The 20842-nt window shown below is 42.7% G+C and overlaps 1 protein-coding gene across 2 annotated transcripts in view; it reads left to right on the top strand.

Moving 5' to 3' along the window:
* Positions 1–20842, top strand: part of CLASRP (CLK4 associating serine/arginine rich protein) — a 66359-nt gene that overhangs the window by 284 nt on the left and 45233 nt on the right. For both annotated transcript variants that reach the window (XR_012235990.1, XM_073599053.1), the window contains exons 2-12: positions 4196–4323; positions 6403–6500; positions 6593–6694; positions 10332–10411; positions 11877–11961; positions 12220–12362; positions 13140–13236; positions 13783–13861; positions 14054–14127; positions 18998–19039; positions 19142–19348. Coding sequence is in view for 1 of the 2 variants with exons in the window: in XM_073599053.1 (XP_073455154.1) it covers positions 4207–4323; positions 6403–6500; positions 6593–6694; positions 10332–10411; positions 11877–11961; positions 12220–12362; positions 13140–13236; positions 13783–13861; positions 14054–14127; positions 18998–19039; positions 19142–19348 (1124 nt within the window). In the remaining variant the exon portion in view is untranslated. The remainder of the gene's footprint in view (positions 1–4195; positions 4324–6402; positions 6501–6592; positions 6695–10331; positions 10412–11876; positions 11962–12219; positions 12363–13139; positions 13237–13782; positions 13862–14053; positions 14128–18997; positions 19040–19141; positions 19349–20842) is intronic.

Here is a 20842-nt window from a genome sequence, read left to right as displayed (position 1 = left end):
GGGTGTAATGGGCATAGATTGTGTGTGGTGTGGAGGGCTTCTATGGAGGAGTATGCTCAGTTTCTCTATAGCTCTGTACAGCATGGAAATGTACAGGGAGCTCAGAGACCAGCTCTGCAGGAAGTCATTACTTGGAATGTACATATGGAGAGTGTAATACTTCTGTTAACACAGCAGTTCATACAGATATATATATATAGCTTAGTTTTTGCTTTGCACAGGGAGGGATGGAAACCCTGGCAGTGTTTAGCCTCCGAAGGTGAGGGTCACAGCTGTGCGATTTTTAGCATGTTTTCAGGAACGCTCGACCATTGATTTATCATGGCTTCCTATGGTTCCCCCTCACATCTATGTGATTTCCTGCAGTGCGCTTTTGAAAGAGGTGTCAGTGTTCTGTCGATAAGGGATTCCCTGTAGGTATAGGACGCTCCCAAAGTGCGCAAGAAATACAATCTTCCGGTATGCATCTCATACCCTTGCTTTGCGGTGGTGTTCCGTCAATATTGAACACTCTGTGAACGAGCGGCCTTTTTCTACAAAGCAGCGGCTTTTCTGTAAATGCGATGTTCGGGAGGGTTCCATATGGACAGAACACCTGTCACAAAGTGAGTGGAATGCATACCGGAAGATTGTATGTTGCATGCACAGTTTGCGAGCGTCCCATACCTACAGAGCGTTCCATATTGACATAACGCTGGGACTTTTTTCGTGAGGGGGGGGTTGGGGTTTTTTTTTAATTTTTTTTTAATCCATGGACTAAACTAGAAATGCACAAAAAAAAATGCATGTACAGATGCTCCTCGTTTAACGACTGCTCGGACTTACAACCAGCTCTTCCCCACCCAAATGACACGCTGTACATCGTTGTACAGTACAGAATTTTTTTGTGTTATGTACTTGCGCACATTAAAACGTTATTGAGCTAGAGTTTTGTAGGTTTAAAAAAAAAAAACAAACTACAGTAGTTAAGTGCTTAAAATATTGTTTACCCGTGGCTCCTCGTTTTAATGACCTAGTCGTTGGAACCTGGTCGTTAACCACTTGCCGTCCACCGTATAGCAAAATGATGGCGCCAAAGGGATTGTGTGATCCTGATCGGACATAATCAAGATAACAGAGCCAGCGTGCGGCAATCGGAGGTGCTGTGTTTCAGTCAGTGTTGCCAACCACCAGTATTTTTACTGGCAGCCAGTAAAAAAATGAGCACTTTTCTACTGCCAGTAAATGCCAGTGAAAGAAAAAGGTTGCTAGTAAAAAACATGGCTGTGACGTTTGGCTGAGACCATCCGAGTGCCTGCTACAGTGTGTTCAGACTGTGCCGGAAGTGTGTCACGTGAAGTCATGGTGCAAGGGAACGGAGCAGTTGGAGCCTCGTGTGCGGGTCTGTGGAATGGGAGGAAGGCAAGCCGGGAGTGGACTGAAGGGACCACCTGGCATAGATAGAGAGGGTCATTCTGACTCAGGAGGGGAGCTGGCATGTTGGTGAGGTGCCATCATCATCTGTGCTGCTGCACACTGCTGTCAGTGTCACTGTGAGAGTCAATTGCATGTGTGTGTGCCGCCCATTCTAATTTCTTGCCTTCTCGATTCCTGTCTTTTTTTTTTTTTTTTTTTTTTTTTTTTTTGGTTTATAGCGCAAAAATAAAAAACCCCACAGGTGATCAAATACCACCAAAAGAAAGCTCTATTTGTGGGAAGAAAATGATAAAAATGTATTTTGGGTACAGTGTTGCATGACCGCGCAATTGTCATTCAAAGTGCAACAGCGCTGAAAGCTAAAAATTGTCCTAGGCAAGAAGGGGGGAGAGTGCCTGGTATTGAAGTGGTTAAGTGAGGAGAGCCTGTACATGTTTTGTGTTTAACTACCAGTCACCTCCTCTTCCAAGAAAAAAATGTGTGAAGCATGAAAACGCATCAAAAATGCACGAAAAGCACATGCAGAGGTGAGCCTAGCATTAATTCATAGCGCAACTTGATAAAATATAATGTTCTTTAGCAAGGAACATACATTTCACATTAATAATTATGCTACCAAATTGAGTATGTGCTGTAAATTGCCTCCAGCATTGCTCTTGTTTCTTCTTCTGAGCAGAAGTAAGACCCCTTTAACACTGGCACCACTCTGAGTTAGCGGTAAAGCGCCACTAGTTATAGCGGCTGCTTTACTGTTGTTTTAGCGGCGCTTTTAACCCCTAACAGCCGAAGAAAGTGTTAAATACGCTCAAAGTGCCGATGCCAAAGCAGTTTGCAGGCGCTTTGGCAGCAGTGCCCATTCATTTCATTGGGCAGGGGCGGTGGAGGAGCGGTGTATACAGTGCTCCTAAACCGCTCCGAAGATGCTGCTTGCAGGACTTTTTCTAAAATCCTGCAAGCGCACCACCCCAGTGTGAAAGCACTCGGGCTCTCACACTGGGGCTGCAAGGGAGGTGTTTTTCAGGCGCTATTTTTAGCCCTTTAGCGCCTGAAAAACACCTCAGTGTGAAAGGGGTCTAAATCATAAAGCGGAAGTAAAAACATTTATTTATAGATTAAAAAAAATACGTTCTTGTAATGCTGGAATTCCTCACTGTCAAGTTTGCTTGTTTCCTCAACTAAACTGTCAAATTATCAAATGACTGGTGTCATAACTGATCACATGTGCAGTACCATGGCAGTTGCAGTTCAAACAGAAGGAGCTTCCTTGGCTGTAAAGGATAGGGGGGGGGTTTATTTCGCTTTAGGTCCATCAGCTGATCGCCCTCTACGAATTCGTCAGTGCCTAAAAAGAGCAACTGAGCATGTGCATAGCAGGGTAAGACTCGGTTCACACAGGGACAACTTGTCAGGCGACCTAGTCGCCTGACAAGTCGCCTCCTGTTCTGTACAATGGAACCGTTCTAATCGGAGTGACGCAAGTCGCTCCGACTTAGAAAAAGGTTCCTGTACGACTTTGGGGCGACTTGCATAGACTTCTATACAGAAGTCGTTTTGCAAGTCGCTGCGGAAGTCGTTTGCAGGTCGTGCCGCCCGTGTGTGAACCAGGTCTAAGACAGTGTATTACTGGATTTTATACAGTATAGACCCTTATTTTTAGTGTTTTTCATAGCTATACCCGCAAAAGGGGCCAGCCTGAAGTGATCTAGCAGGACTTAACTTTCTGATTAAAGTTCCACTTTAAAGAGATCTCCCTGCACTTCCCATCTATTAAAACAAGACCCCTTTTTTTTTTTTTTTTTTTTTTTTTTTTTTTTTTTTTTTTTGCCATTTGTGTCATTTTGAAATGAGAGGAAATCCCTCCAAAATGAGGAAATTCCTGGTTGTCACCAGAACTAGTGTCCCCAGTAGAAGATTTTCCCTCTAGTCCTGTTCTAGGGACAACTCAAAATTTAGCATTTCCTTTTGATCATAGTAAACAGGACAAGGAGAGGGTAAACCTCATTAGCGGGGGCACAGGCAGCAATAATAACTTCACAGGCGTTCTAGTCCCTTTCCTCTCTATCCAAAAGTTTTTTGCCTTTTAGTTATAATTTAGGGAAATCTCCTCATAAGCTCACCACACTATACAATCTGATTTTACAGTCTCCTTTAGGTCTACCAATAATTGTGTAGTGCAAGAGCCTCCTGCCTGATTGGATAGATCAGATGGGTGTTCATATAGTTTTGGTAAAGTTGATTGTGCAGTCAGCACTGATGGGGGAGGGAGAACACAGTGATTATCGTATGAAAACTCCAACACGTTGGTTGTACTAAATTGGGTACATTCAGCCTGCGCATACATGGTTAGAATCTTGGCCGGGATTGGAATCTTCTTTGGCTGGCTTTATCATTCACAGCATGCCTTGAATGTAACTGTTTTGGGAAACTATTAAATTGAGGGATGTAGTTCCACTTTAACCAAACAAACTGAAGATGGAAGCTGATTGGTTGCCATGCACAACTGCGCAGGTGGAATTATTTCCTGCTGCTGTAAAGCTGTTCGATCACTTCCACAACCAGCTGATGATGGCACCAGCACCCCCCCCTTCTCTGCCGCCTGGCTCTGCCATGTATCCTATGCTCTGCTGCGGACCTGGGACTGGCATGGTTAGTGGAACAGAGGTAGACCGTTGGCAGGACTCGTGTCTGAAATACAATGCGTTAACCTAAAGAAATTCAGCTCACATCTGGATCTGTGTTGTGTATTTCATGATCTGTTCTCTTCTCTCCCATATCTTAGTCAGTTGGCGGATGAAGACCGGTTCAAGGATGTGGCATGAAGCTCGTAAACACGAGCGGAAGCTTAGGGGGATGATGGTGGATTATAAAAGGCGGGCGGAACGACGACGGGAATACTATGAGAAAATTGTAAGTGGTATAATTACTTTGTTCTTATGGCCACAGTTGAAGGCACTGATACTTATTCTTCAAGTTCCAGTGAGCTGAATGTTATGTATCCTGTTTTGTAGATTTACGAAGTGTACACAAAGGAGGTCTCATTCACATGGGCACTCCAGCCCCATGCAGCGGCCAGAGCCATTTGTTTCCGGTTTTCAATACCAATGAGCTGCATTCAGGCAGCCCATAGAAAGTGAAAAGGTACGCATTAGCTGTACGGACTCGCCTGCGTACCTATCAAACTCGGATTTGTGGGTGAGTCCGTACAGCCGATGCGTACCTATTCACTTTCTATCGACTGCCTGAACGCAGCTAGGCAGTAAATAAACAGCTCTGGCTGCTGCATGAGGTAGAGTTCCCATGTGGATGACACATTGGTGCAGAAAATTTAACAGTATGGAGTACTTTACTAAAAAAAAGGAACCTGTCACCATGGATAAATAGTAAATTTACTTTTAAAGACAGCCTGTACTAAAACAAATATGTAAGCTACCATTGCCGACCTTCTTCTAAGAATGTTAGCTACCTGTCTTAAGCCTGCCATACATAGATTGAAATTCGGCTAGGCAGGGACTGCACAAATTTCAATCCATGTATGGGCACCCTGGTTGTACACCATCGATCAGCTTGTGTACAGCCAGCCTGTTTGGTTTCAGCAGGATCTGTAGGTGCAACCAGTGCTTCTTAAGATTCATCTAACTATACATACACCAGCTGTCCGAGGATGCCTGTGACTCTCCTAAGTCCACCTATCTGTCTTTCTACATGGTGCCAACATTGAAACGCTTCATATTTTGTGGAGAATTACTCTAAGGTTCTAGCATCATCTGAACACCTCTGACAAAAAGAGATTGTAGCCAAGGGTGACCATATGGGTAGTTTCTATCAGAAGGTCAGCAATGGCAGCTTCTGTTTATGTCTTAGTTCAGATTTCCATTAACTTTGCACACTCCATGGCTATTGTGTAAAGTTATTGAATGATTCACTCTGAGCAGAGAGTCCGAACTGTCAGTCGCTGGCTCTCTGCTTTTCCCCCTCCAGCGCTCACTGGAATGCTGGGCTGTGAAGGGGGCAGGAGAGACTGGCCAGGTGGCAGTTCAGACTGGTGGGTGGATCCTGACCATATGCCGGGTAAAAAGGGTTCACAGGAGTGCAGAACGAACAGCACTCCTGTGATCCAGAGGAGACAGCCAAAAAAGCTTTGGCTATACTTCAAGATGTAGAGAAGGTAATACGCATAGTTAGCTTTCAGGTTTGAATGGAACCTGTGAGAGTAGAATTGTACAAGCTGCCATTAATTGGATAAAGGTGCAGACTGTGGCCCTGTTGTGCTTTCTAGCACATCACTAATGTGAAGCCAATATGCAGTCTGGCTTTGTGTCAATACTTTGAGCATCTATCCTAAAGTGAGAACTTTGTGTCTTTACACTATGGGGTTGATTTACTAAAACAGGAGAGCGTTAAAACTGGTGCACCTCTGCATAGAAACCATTCGGCTTCCAGAATTTTTTTTTCTTTGTGAAAGCAGCTTAATTGAACAAGCTGAAGTTGGAAGCTGATATGCTACCATGCACCAGATTTTGCACTCTTCAGTTTTAGTAAATCAACCCCTAAGTTCCCTTTCTTCTTCCTTTCTTCTTCCTTTCTTCTTCCTTTCTTCTTCCTTTCTTCTTCCTTTCTTCTTCCTTTCTTCTTCCTTTCTTCTTCCTTTCTTCTTCCTTTCTTCTTCCTTTCTTCTTCCTTTCTTCTTCCTTTCTTCTTCCTTTCTTCTTCCTTTCTTCTTCCTTTCTTCTTCCTTTCTTCTTCCTTTCTTCTTCCTTTCTTCTTCCTTTCTTCTTCCTTTCTTCTTCCTGCAAAGAAAGGTATTCAGAATGCTAATTGGTTATAGTTACCCTTTTCCTCAAATCATCATTCTAAAACCACATCCTCCTTTTTTTTTTTTTTTTTTTTTTAATTTAAATTAGAGCTTTTAATACAGTATGCACATTTTAAAAAGGTGCTTATTAGTGTATGTTGGCTATAAAAACATGTAATTATTCTCTCCCGCAGAAAAAGGATCCTGCTCAATTCCTTCAAGTACATGGGAGATCATGTAAGATCCATCTGGATTCTGCTGTGGCTTTGGCAGCAGAGAGCCCTGTTAACATGTGAGCATTTTTACAGCAAATGGCCTAGTTTTCAAAACACACTTCAGACAGAATTACAGCCTTTCAATTTAAATATTTTTACTTCCTTTAAGGATGCCGTGGCAAGGCGATCCAAATAACATGATTGACCGATTTGATGTCCGAGCCCACCTTGACTACATTCCAGAATATAAACCCCCTCTCCTTACAACAATGTGAGTATCCAGTTTTGTAATTTGCACAGTACAAGGTTAATGGTTTAAAGTTTTATATGTAACCCCTCCCTAGAGCTGCACGATTCTGGCTAAAATGAGAATCACAATTTTTTTCAGTCAGAAAAAGATTTAGACTTTAAGTGGTTAAACTTCCTGCATTTACACTTGTTTAAAAACTTGGCAGACTGCCTGGATTTTTTTTTTCACACAGAAGTTTATCCCTTTAATCTAAGAAGGAAGAGTTAGTTACAATGTTTCAAGTTAAAAAACTTTGCAGAATACCTGGATGTTTTCTTTTGACAGCTGAGTGAGCAGATAAGACTCTCCACTTGTTATATGAAAGATTTGGCAAACTCTGCATTAGAGATCCTCAAGGGGGTTTAATCGTGATCACGATTTTTTTTTTTTTTTTTTTTTTTTTTTAACGATCAATTGATCAATTGTCCAGCTCTACCCCCTCACCTTGTAAAACAACCCATTCAGTTTAAAATAAAAAGCAAAATGTGTGTGTTTAGGTATTATAAAACTATATATATAGCGCGCATAATTCCGTTTTTATCTTTTATTGAACTCAATGGCACACTCCATAAAATGCGACAATATATTCCAAGGCTTGCTTATACATCATCTGAATATTGGAAACCAGGTTAAGACCAGTAGCAGTAATGATTCTAGAGGGATGTTCATTTTGACTCCAGAGGTCTTGTGCTCACAGGTTCAGCTGACCTTTGTATTGTCATGTCTGCAGTGTACATCTAGGATATTGCATTAGGATCACCACTGTCTCTTTCTGGACTCTTATCACCATCTGTCATTCATTCATTTTTTTTTTTTTTTTTTTTTTTCATATGAAAGCTAGTCATAATGAAGCAATGACCGTAGCGCTGCTTTAGTTTTCAGAGATACTTATTGAAGTGCCTGTAGACATTTTACTAATATTTTGTGTATAATTTCCTTTGCATTTTATGCGGCTGCTAACATTTAAATCACTGTGTTTTATTGAATTACTGTGATTAATGGAATTCATTAAACTGTTGTATTGTCTATATCAGGGGTCTCAAACTGGCGGCCCTCCAGCTGTTACGAAACTACAAGTCCCATCATGCCTCTGCCTGAGGGAGTCATGCTTGTAAATGTCAGCCTTGCAATTCCTCATGGGACTTGTAGTTTTGCAACAGCTGGAGGGCCACCAGTTTGAGACCCCTGGTCTATATGATTTTGAGATTTATAAGCTCCATAGTGCTGAGATAGTGGTAGGAGGCTTGTTGATAGATGGAGATATATCTATCAATCATAAAACGTCCTCTCTCCTCAAGCTCTCGTTTCTTTACACCCCCTCTCCAGCCCAAAACCTGTACATGGCTCCCTCTCTTCTGCCCACTCTATTACTGCACTTATCGCCTCTTGCTCATTCTAAGCCCACACAGTGTCACCACCATCAACTCCACTAAGGCATCTGCCCTCCTATAAATCTCTCCCACCTTACCACCCTCACCCTTCTACTACTCCTAATATCTGGAGACATCACACGAAACCCTGGCCCTCCTACACCCAATTCCCACCCCCCAAAATTTGGCTGTCTACCTCCAACTCCCCTGATTTCACAAGTTGGGGGCCCCCCCCCCTTGTGTGTCCTTTTGGAATGCCCGCTCAGTCTTCAACAAACTAGCTTCTGTCGATTACTCCCCACAATGAACCTTGCAGGTTCTTCCCACACCTCCCTCTTTTTCCCTCTGCTCTTTTGAAGTGCACTGCTTTTGTCTTTTCTCTCCAGCATGTCTGAGGGTCGCAGTCATTTATCGGCCTCCGGGACCAGTGTCATGCTTTCTGGATGACTTCTCTGCATGGCTACCCTATTTTCTCTCCTCTTAAGTACCTGCCATCATCCTAGGTGACTTTAACATTCCACTCAATGTTAATACTACAACCATTTCTCCACCTAACCCCCTCCTTTTTTTTTTTTTTTTTTTTTTTTTTTTTTAACCTAACACAATGGACACAAACCACCACTCACTCCAACGGCAACACTCCCGACCTCATATTCTCCCATCGCTGCACTCTCTGCAACCTCTCTAACACCCCCTTTCCTCTCTGATCACAACCTTATCTGTTTCACACTCTCCGTCTCCTACCTTCCATGCTGCCAACCTGCAAACCACTACCCGCAGAAGCCTTCGCAACCTCAACCCTTCCCTTCTTCCTTCTGCTACTGATGGCCTTTTACGACAAAATCACACCCTGTCCTGCCCAGACCTAACTACTTCCATCTACAACATGCGGTCATCCTCCCTAGACTCACTTGCCTCTCTTTCTACACGTAGAACCAGGCCTCATCTGCCACAACCCTGGCAAACAGATGACACCAGAAGTCTCGAGAGATGTAGCTGTGCTCTTGAGCAAGCGTGGTGTAAATCTAAATCCCTGCTGGGTGTAATCCTTAGCTCTGACATCTCCTTCAGCCCCCACATCCAATCACTGGCTAAATCATGCCGCCTTAACCTCCGCAGTATCTCCAGAATTTGACCCTTCCTGACTAACGACACCACAAAGCAACTTATTCACTCTCTCATCCTCTGGAACTCCCTGCTCCCACACCCACCTAAGAACTGTCCCTGAGCCACCACTATCAAATCATCCCCAACAGCTATTACCTTTTTGTATTACTACATTTACTATTGAACTGTACTGTTATTGTACTGTCCCCCCCCCCCCCCCCCCCCCAACTGCCCCCTCCCTCCCCTCTACATTCTAAAACGCTGTGTAAACTGTTGGCGCTATATAAATTGTGTAGAATAATAATATATGTGATCACATACCCTCTGCTCTCAGCTGCATAAGGAGCTCAAAGAGCTTGGGTAGGAGAAACTGCAGCACACTTCCCACTGACTGACCATGCGGGGGGGGTCATCAGGACAAGTCTGATCATTGAAGGAGAGCAGGCTGAGTTCCCATCACAGCTAGAAAACTGACTACGCTGTGCTCTCATGCCTAGTGTGGTCAGTTTTTGAAAGGAGGGCAAAGGAAGGTGTTTTTTTTTTCATAGGAAATCAGAGGGACTGGCAGGAATACCAGGAATTTCACACAAAGGAAGCAATACAAAGAGAACTGAACTTTTCATACAAGTACATAGTACAGCAGGCACATATCAGGAATATGAAATTTTGGATTTACATACTCTCTTTAGTTTTTAGCAATGTAGTAAGTTTTCATATATACGCAGCTGAGCCTTGTTTGGTTTGTTTTTTTTTACTTGCCGCCTGCCAACTGCCCACTCTTAAGCTGCAATAGGCAGTGAACAGGGGTGTTTACATGCCACAGCCACGATGCTCCATGCCTTCAGCAAAGTCTACCTGACATGTTGCTATCTGCTGGCGAGAAACACGACATGCTCAGGCAAATGGGGAAGCGCACCGCATGCAGTGCATGTGTTTGTTGGCAAAAATGGGGTTAAAACAGGTGGTCAAGAGATGTCACATCACTTCTCACCGCCTGTCAGTAGCCTCTGAAGCATGATCCAATAGTGGATCATGCTTCAGAGGAAAGGGAGATTTAGACGCATTTCCAAATCTACCCTAAAGAGAGAAGACTTGATTTACTCTATATTAAATGTTTTTTCCTTTTTTATTTCTTTCTTTAGCTCGCCTGAGCAAGATGCGGACGACAGAAAGTGTAATTACGAGCGATATCGAGGTTTGGTTCAGAATGACTTTGCTGGAAGTGAGTATCAATTCTGGGTTTTAGATTGATTTGTACAAAAACAAATAAAAAAAAAAAAAAACAAACTGAGTGATCACATTTTGTATTCTGGTATTCATCTGCACATAGCTCATCCACCTCTTCTGAGTTTGAACCTGTAAAAATGAATATCGGGTTATTTTGATTGTTCATGCCTTGACCACACTATGAGCCCATTGCAGTCTTTTTCCACTTGGGCATGGTATTGATGTTGCTAAGCAGATGGGTATTATGATAGGAATGACCACATTCTTATGATTTCAGTGCAGTGATGTTGTTGAAGTGGAGTTGCACGGGTGAACACTCACAGGGTTTCTGGTGAGAGCGACAGTTATTTTTCTGTACTTGCAGCATACTTACATATACGTTGCGATTTGCAAGTGGATTACCGGGGTTATGGCTGAAGCCATCAACCATAACCCCAGTATTTTTTATTTATTTTTATCTGGCGGCTGGCTTTCTCATGAAAATGATCTGAGTTGCTCATAAGCCACCGTATCACTTTGAAAAGCAGAGGGAGATGTCCGCAGTTTGCCGGTGTTTCTTGGGCTTGCCATTTCCACTGGCTTGCCCGAGAAACGATTAGATGGTGCGGCCGGCTGGGTCACAGAAGCAGCAAGAGACTAGATCGTTCGATTGCCTCCATGGCCTTGGAGGACCAGAGTGATGTCATGGCGTCACTTCTGGTCCAGGGTGGAAGTAAACTATTCTATTCTATCTTTTGCTTTTAAAGCTAAAAGAGAAAGTTGGGGTCTTTTTGACGTCGCCTATGGAGATTTTTAAGTACCGTAGCTTGTCGCCATTCCACGAGCGTGACATGTTTGGCATCTATTTACTCGGTTGTAACATCTCTTACATTTTACAAAAAAAATTGGGATATAAATTTGTGTTAGATTATATATATATATATATATATATATATATATATATATATATATATATATATATATATATATAATCTATCTCTATCTAATCTCTCTATCTCTATTTTTTTTTTTTTTTTTTTTATGCGTTTGAAAAACCGCTGTGCAAATACCATGTGTTATAAAAAATTGCAACGATCGTCATTTTATTCCCTAGGGTCTCTGCTGCAAAAAAATGATATATTGTTTGGGGGTTATAAGTAATTTTCTAGCAAAAAATACTGATTTAAACTTGTAAACAAGTGCCAGAACAGGCCTGGTCTTCCACGTAGTTAAAGAGACAAAACATAAGGAACTGTACATGTATTTTGGAGATCGACTACAAATGGTTTTTGTTGCCTAGATATACACTTTTAAGGCAGCATATATCAGGTATAGGTAAAACATGTAACAGTAATTGTCTGAATAGGTTACGTGTCGTATACAAAAACCTTGCTCCAAAATATGTGCAGATGGTACTGATACAGCTATTTAAATGCTTTGCAGTATAATCATTTTTTTGTTTTCTTCTTCTTCTTTTGTAGTTTCTGAAGAGCAGTGCTTATACCAGATCTATATTGATGAGCTTTATGGTGGTCTACAGAGACCTGGAGAAGATGAGAAGAAAAAGTAAGTTCTTGTTTGAAACCTTCAGTTTCCAACCCTGGCTAAAACTGGAGTTGTGGTACAGATAATATCAAAACAGAGATAATGTTTAGTCTTAAAAGGTGTTCTGTACCATGAAATGATCACTCCTTTTTTTTTTTTTTTTTTTTCTCTAGTCACTTTGCATTTCTGTGATGTTAATCTATTACTGTGATTAGGGACAACATGGGATTGTCGTCTGTAGAGAGTGTCACAGTAAACCTCTTATCGATTTGTTTGCAGGCTAGCAGAGAAGAAGGCCACAATTGGCTATACGTATGAAGACAGCACTGTTGCTGAATTGGGGGAATCTCCTGATAAACTGGATGATGAGGATTCTGATGATGAGAGCAAATCTGATGAAGATGAAGTAATCCCTGACATAGGTTTGTTTGTTTCAGACTTGGGAGAAAAATGCGCACAACTCATTTATTTTCTCTTGATAATTAAAGGGTTGCTTGCTAAACACAGACCTATTTCAAAATGTAACTAGCCTTCTAGAGCAAGGGCATGTTAGAGCCTTGGTCAAGCCTTTTATTGCTGTTGCTTCAGAAAATATTTCTGTTTTAAATTGTCAGTCAATGAAGAAGAAAAACAAGCAGGGGCACATATAGTAATAAAAATGTGATTAAAGTTGTATCTTCTCCCATGCTACTGGAGGAGAATTTGATTGTATTAGGCTTGGTTCACACTGATGCGAATTGGATGTGGTTTTCTCCGCATCCAATTCGCATGACAGGAGACTGACTGGTTCACACAGCTCTGGGGGGGAGGGGGGCTTTGTGGAGCGCACTGGAAAAGGGTCCTGTGCATTTTTGGCTCAGTTTCTGGTCCTGACCTGATTCACACCTGAAACAGAACAGGGACGCACTGAACCCCGTGCTGTGCCCCGCGGCTGCAGCTAGTGTGAATCCAGCCTCAGTGTTTGTATTCACTGTCCTGGTGAGAGCAAATATTCCCAACAGTACCACAAGTGGCAGTAAAAACCTGACAGGTTGTAATCACCCCCCTGTCCACTCTCGGAAGTGCAAAGGTTTTGGCTGCAGCTCCATATTGCGGTCTTATAGTTTATCTGTTCATATTTGCTGTGTTGGCGAGATTTAGGCTTTCTCTTCATATATATTGCAGGACTCACTTTATGTATTTTTTTTTTTTTTTTTTAGATGTGGAGGTGGATGTGGATGAGGTCACAGAAGAACAGGTTGCTGATCTGAACAGGCAAGCAACAAGTTATGGAATGGCTGAAGGGGATTTTGTACGGTAAGTAGCAGTGCAGTTTTCCAGAAGGCGTGTTAGAATCACAAAATTCACTGAACATGGTAGTAAAAATTTTAGGTAAACCATTTGTCCATAGGTTTTTTTATTTAATTTTTGTTGCTGTGTATGTAGTGGTTTGCCTAGAGTGCAGCTTTATTCATAAACCCATGGCTTGGTTTTTGTTGTCTCAACAATCATTTGGATTTGGGAGTGTGGTGATAACTACAAGCTTACTGGAGTTCTGTCTGGTGTGTGACAGCTGCCATCAATGACTTTTAAATGGGTAGGCTCTTGGTTGGTCTTCTTGGTTTTACTGCTAATTTAGTCAATAGTCATTAAATGAGAATATCTGACTCATCCAAATTGATGTCATGAAGTCAAGTAGAAATGAGGATGTTATTCCTATATCCTGCAATTCTATACATTTTTAGCTTCAATGTTTGTTTCTTGAATATTTCTGACTTGCAATCCCTTTTTTAGACCTCTCTAATTCCATACATGAAGGTAGGAAGGTGTAATAAGAATCTGTTTTATTATTGTATTTTGTAGAATGCTACGTAAAGACAAAGAGGAATCCGAAGCAATAAAACATGCCAAGGCACTGGAAGAAGAGAAGGCCATGTATTCTGTAAGGATCTGCACCATATAACAGCTCGACGTGACATGGTTCATTGCAGCAGACTGATATCCTCAGCTAGTAACTTGCTTATCTCTGCCTTGGGGGTTCCCCCAACAGATTGTTTACTCTCTACAGACCTCTTTTGTTTTATTAGGATTGGTCTCATACAGCGGTAACATTTTTTTATATATGTACTTTCAGGGACGCCGTTCCCGTCGCCAGAGGAGAGAGTTCAGAGAAAAACGATTAAAAGGAAGAAAGATTAGTCCACCAAGGTATGGATGATCAACCTAGATTCACTGAAACTTGTCATTCATTGGGAGATATGACAGGCTGTCTGACAGTTTCTGCTGATTCAGTAAAAATGTGAAGCTATGTTGTAAAAAAAATAAAATAATCAGTGGTCCTCCTGTACTCCAAAATGTGAAGATTTCATATGCTATAGGGACCCTCCAGAAGTGTGCCTAAGTAGTACTTTGTCTGGATTTCCTTCTGAAAAATAGCAGTGTACCTACTGGATGTGCCTTGTGGCTGAATATTTGCAGTGTAATATCTAAAGCACTGCTGTCTGACTGCTAGCTCTCAGGAAATTGGAGTGAGATGTGGTGATCTCACTACTGCACATCTCTCTTAAAGCGGTAGTAAACCCAGCCATAAAACAGTTTAATTTCCGGCACGTGCCAGAAATGCAGCACTCCCATTGGTTGTGCTCTCAACCAAACTGTCAAACCATCCAATGGCTGGTGTCATAATTGATCACATGTGCAGCATCATGGCAGTTGTAGATTAAACAGAGGCAAAGATGGCAGCTTCCTTGGCTGAAAACGGGAGGGTTTACTTACACTTTAAGCTAGAGGCTCAGATATGAGGGAGAAATACCAGGCCATCTACCAAGATGGGTACCTCCACACACAGATCAGGCATGATGAGTCAGTAATGCTGGAATAAAGATGAGCTGCGTAGCTAGTGTAGAAAAAAGAATGGGTCCCTGGTGTCCGAAACCATGAATCGGACTGAGACAGAGGTACAGTTAAATCTCCCTTGTTTTAATAATAAAAAAAGGTAAACCGAGTAAAAGTAGTCAAAACATAGCTAGAATTCAGGAACCGGAACAGATAGTCAGACAAGCCAAAACGTCAGGAAACCAGAGATGTGCGTAGTAGAACAGCAAGCAGGATCTGGAGTTAGAAGGAATGTCAGCCAAGCAAGTCTTTAACGAACACAGGTGAGCGTCTCTAGAGATGTGACCAAGGCGAAGGTGGATGGCTTAAGTAGGCAGGACTGACTAGCAGTATCTCAGCAGGTGAGTCACTGTGGAGAGATAGGAGCTGGCAATTAGCCGACAGCTGAGCAGCCAGCTCAGAGCAGGAAGGGCTGAGCCCAGCCCTGACACCTGGTTACATGTGGGGTGGTGTGTGTTTTTTCTTTTTTTTTTATTTTTTTTAACCATTGTTACCAGATATGAGGGGGAAATCTACCAATGGACACACCCATTTGATGACTACTAAGAGGGGAAACACATACACTCTTTGTAAAGACTTTCTCACTTCCTGTTTTGTTTCTGGGACAGGAAGTAAAAGGAAGCCTTTACAAGGGGACATAGCAGATTTATACATGTCCAAAAGTTTTAACCATTCTTTACTCTATCCAAAACAACGACAAAAAAGTTTTAGGCCTACCCTTCCATCCCGGAGGGGTATATTTACTTGAATCAGAAAAACTTTGCACTGCAGGAATCCTCAGAGCCTATGGACAAAAAATGCCTTTCCCCTGGCCACAAGTGCTTTTAATTTACTTGGCCACATGCACATTTTAATCCCCATGGACTTTAAAGTACAGAAGTACTTGGAAGATGGCATTTTAAAGGTCTGTAGGAATCGACTGTACAACCACAGCCAGGTGAAAGATGTTGTATAAAATATAAGTGAAAATATCACTCAACCTGCGCAAATGGTGATAAACAATTGTGTGGGAGCAGCTCGTTGTAAACAAGTAGAAATAAAAAAGGTAATTAAACCACCCTCCCTATGAAATGTGTTCAGTGATATTAAAGTGCAAATGCTCTGGTGAAAAAAAACGCTCAAATTATATACATTAAAAAAATAATCAAATTATACACATGTGTTGTATAGATTATATGTGACATCCACAATATAAAGTGATCAGGTGCATATAATGTGACAACCACAATACAAGTGCATATACTTGGTAAATATTCAGAAAGAAAATTAATTCAATTCTCTGAATTTGTTCCTCTATGAATTATTCTGGTCTTGGTAAAACAAGGTGAAAGATGTTGTCTGGGGAGCTTTGAGAAGGGCGGCCATATCTGTCTGCTTCATGCAAGCATACATTTAGGACTAAATAAGGAAGGTTCCTCTACCTCAGGTGAAGTAGGCCAATTCGATAACTTTCTCTGTTAGTGCAGTTATGGATCAGTGGTATCTGTAATTCAGCTGACCGGAGGCTGCCCAATCTATTCTGTGTAACTTTTCTTTTTTTCTGCTCTGTGCATTGTCAATCAGGCTTACCCTTTCTAAGCAATTTGGTGGCAGCTTGACTGACCTAGTACTGACAATTTGGTACATCAATCTTTCTGTACATGAGTAACCATACACAGTCTATAGTGAAAATGTTTGGAAATTCTTCAAATGTGTTACAAATTTGTGTAAGTAAAAATGGTTTCCAGAGCAACAGAACACTCAAAAGGGTGTGGAGTGCACTTCAGCAATTCCTAGATAAAATACAAACTGAAGACTTGAGCAGGTGTGTAGTGTTCATTAACCACTTCCTTCCCCGCCCATAGTCCGGAGGAGGGATCCCCCATCCTGGGTGGACGTCATATGACGTCCTTGGCTTCCCGACCGTCTAGGGGGCGCGCGCCCCGCTGCTTCACTCGGGAGCCGATGCGCGTGCCCGGCAGCTGCGATGTCTGCCGGGCACCCGCGATTGCCGGTAACAGAGCAGGGACGTGGATCTGTGTTTGTAAGCACACAAATCCACGTCCTGTCGGGAGAGGAGACAGATCATGTGTTCCCAGTACAGAGCAACACCAATCGGTCCCCTCCGCCTACAGTTAGAATCGCTCCCTAGGTAACACATTTACCCCCTTGATCGCCCCCTAGTGTTAACCCCTTCCCTATCGGTAACATTTATACAGTAATCTGTGCATTTTTATAGCACTGATCGCTGTATAAATGTGGTCCCAAAATAGTGTCAAAAGTGTCCGAAATGTCCGCCACAATGTCAGTCATAATAAAAATCGCAGATTGCCACCATGACTAGTAACAAAAATAAATTAAAATAAAAGTGCCATAAATCTATCCCCTATTTTGTACACGCTATAACTTTTGGACAAACCAATAAATATACGCTTATTGCAACTTTTTTTTTTTTTTTTTTCTCCAAACTTGTCACTAAGAAAATTGGGTACAGTGTAGTATGACCGCTCAATTGTCATTCAAAGTGCGACAGCGCTGAAAATTGGCCTGGGCAGGAAGGGGGTGAAAAAGCCCTGTATTGAAGTGGTTAAACAACTCAAGATGAGTGCTAGGTGCTATTTAAAAAAAAAAAAAAATCTTGCCCTAAATATTAGGTACAGAATTAAAATAAACCTTCACAACATAAGCTGTCAATCGCCCTTATGCATATGTGCAATAATCAACATAATCACAAGTGAAACTGATATTAAAGTATGAAGAGTGCCAAAGTCCATGTGTAAATCATCGGTCCACCGTGCGCTACACACTCCATGCAGATGAGACTGCCTGTCTCCACTCGGTGCTCCTCTGTTCCCCTGTGCAGTTATGACTCACCAGATCCCTAGACCCAGGGTGAAGTGTGTCTAGTAACGCTAGTTGTGAGCCTTAAAGCGTTTGTTAACCCAAAAAATGCTGCTCCTGTACCCTTTTTATTTTTTTATGTGCAATTAGCAGCATGGTGCTTTTTAAATTATCCCTCTAGCTCCTAAAATACCTTTTTTGATAATGCCAAGTCCTGACATCGCTAAACCCCCACCCCCCCTCCTCCCAGTGCAGTGTCCGCTGAGCCTGAGAGATCGTTGTCAGTGTGTGTCTGCGTCATCTGCAGCTCTTTGCTCTGTGCCTGTCCTCCTCCTCTCCCTTCCTCCTCCTGTCAACGCGTAGTCTGTAGTGAGATGAACGATTGCCTACACTTCCAGGCCCACTCTGCTCCTCCCACAAAATTCGTTTTACAGGAATCAAATTTTTGTTTGTACATGATGGATATCATTTGTCCACTGTCTGCAATGTTTCTGGTGCATTTACAAACAAATTTTATTTACTGTTTTGTTTTTTATTTGTTTCACAGCCATGTGACCGACGCGGTGCCAAACGGCACTGCACGGCCACCCGGTGGAGAATTACAGATTCCTCTTCTGACGTATCTTGCATACGTCAGAAGTAATCTGTGTCCCTCCTACACGGCTCCCTTGGCAAGGAACAAGGGAGAATATAGGACATGTGACCGTGCTAGAAACAGCTTAAAAAAGGTATTTAGATTTTTTTTAAAAAGACGCTGCAATACATAGGGAACTATGTACTGTTTGCATGATTAATTTTGAGGCAATTGGGTTAACATCCACTTTAAGCATAAGTGGTGGTGAGACCAATATTCTGCTATCTTCCTCCACAGATCCTCAATGGTAAGAGTAAACCACAAACAGCAAGATCATAGTGCAACCCATTTATTAAAGAGTAGGTCCACAAGAATTATAAAATACCCACTCGCATATGATCGTGCCAAAGCCGGTACTAGCGAGATCCAGCTGTGTCACCGTTCCACCCCACCAACAAGATGGCAGCTCGGTTTGTATTCCACCACCCGAACCCCATGATCCGGACATGATGTCAGACATACCATGTCCCCGCCTCAGCACGTTTTGCTGCACACAGTGTCATCAGGAAGTCTTGAGAAGAAAATGATGAAAGAACTTCCCAGATCTGCAATATTAAATATGTTGGCCGCCAGCATGCTTTCTAACTAATTTTTGTTTTTGGGAGTCTTTAACAAAAAAAAAAAAAAAAATTTAATAACATTGCTCCTAGGTATTAAAACAGTCAACATATTTTGAGCTTAATGTGTTAAAATATTAACTACTCCTACTTTTATTGCCCTACCCTACAGTTACGCCCGGCGAGACAGTCCAACATATGATCCCTATAGAAGGTAAAGGGGGTGAACTACATACTTGATGGCATAGATATTAATTTGGCCATTTGGGTTTGGCGATTGTGTGTTTTAAACATGTCCCTTTTTTATTTTTTTCAGGTCCCAGTCAGAGTCTTCCTCTGGTTCACGTTCTCATACACCAAGCCCCGGAAAGGAGGAGGCCATCACTTTTATAACCAGCTTTGGGGGTAGTGAAGATGAGTCAGCATCTGGTCATGCAACCCAAACTCCTGCAGGAACTGGCAGCAAAAGGGCCCCACATTCACAGGCCTCTGGGACTTCTTCAGGTCGTAAAGAGGCCTCCCGGTCGGTAACTTTAGATTCTCCCCAGCCGTATGTCGTGTGGGTCGGCCTTTACGGGGGAGGGCGGGAGGCCCAGAATCTTCTGCCTTAGAAGGGCCGGAACTCCCCAACCGGTAATTGGAATGGGGCAGTACTTCTTGTATGCGACCCTGCTGTTTCAATCATTTTCAGTCTTACTAAAGTTTATTGAAAAGTATTTATCGATCTAAGTTCTTGTGACACAATTTAAAACATAGATGGATAATGCTATGTCCTTCAAAATCTGATTTAACTTATTGAAGAACAACTGCTGAGAGCAACCCTGTCAGTTTAAAAAATAGCCAAATCAAAGGCTCATAAAGAGCTTTTATGCTCTCTGGTGACCTCTGTCTGCTACCTTCCCTCTGTTCCAATGCTGCAGCACCTCTGTAAGAGTCTTTGGCAGGTTATACGTTGGGGAGTTTTGGATGCCTGTGGGTTTTGGCTTCATGCTTCAACCCTTAGGTCTAAGGATGAGCTCAGGCGTGTTCGCACAGCCCACGTGCAGAGCCCGCCAGGAAGTCGGGGCTGCGCTAATCACAGGCAGTGAGACATTGTCCCGATGCACGGCTGCAGAGATCAGGGAAATGTCTCACTGCCTGTGATTAGCGCAGTGCCGACCTCCTGGCGGGCTCTGCACGTGGGCTGTGCGAACACGCCGGAGCTCATCCTTAGACCTAAGGGTTGAAGCATGAAGCCTCCTACCACAGAGTCAGGCTAATATTCATTACCTACTGGGTTATACTTCATCATTAGGTGAATGGACACTGCTAGACCGAAGGTCTAAAGACAGGAAGTGATCCCCTATATAACCCTTCCCATACAGGAAGTACTTTAGTTTTTTACCAGTGTCTGCAAGGTGGAGGGCATGGTTTGTTTGAGCTCCAGGTCTCTAGTCCCACAAACGGTTCCAAAATGAATCAAGGGGTTGACCGAATCCATTTGACACAGGGTTTTATGCTTGGCTAAATGGTACCCGAGCCTCACAAAGAAGACTCAAGATCCTGCAAGGTTTTGCCTGTAATGTGGCCTCCGGGCGCTGGACCCTGCGGAGTACAAATCCTGGAAGCCCCAGCGCTAAGGCATTTCCTGCAGGGTGCTGTACAGGTCCATGGGAGTGGACCCTAAACATGAAAGGGTACCGAGTCCTTGAAGGTCCAAGTGACAGGAACCCGCCGTGAAGGGTAAAGATTGGGCCCTTAGTTTCTAAGTGGCCCTGCACCTGGATTGGTAAGTGAAACCCCTTTATTTTATTATTGTGGGTTGTCCCAGCGATTGTTACAATCAGTCACGCTAGCTAAGAGCTGGACACTTGTGTGTGTGTGTGTGTGGTGACCATACGGGGGAATTCTGGGCTAGCTGTGGGTGTTTGCAAAGTGTACTTTTTTTTTTTTTTTTCTTGTGTCTGGCTGTTTTTTACCTGTATGATGGCTCACAACGGTGCACCATTTTGCCTTGTTTCGCCATGGCGCACGTGCG

The sequence above is a fragment of the Aquarana catesbeiana genome, linkage group LG09 (genome assembly GCF_042186555.1).
Source record: "Aquarana catesbeiana isolate 2022-GZ linkage group LG09, ASM4218655v1, whole genome shotgun sequence".
In the NCBI taxonomy this organism is placed as follows: Eukaryota; Metazoa; Chordata; class Amphibia; order Anura; family Ranidae; genus Aquarana; species Aquarana catesbeiana.
This window is presented reverse-complemented; position numbering and strand designations above follow the sequence as displayed.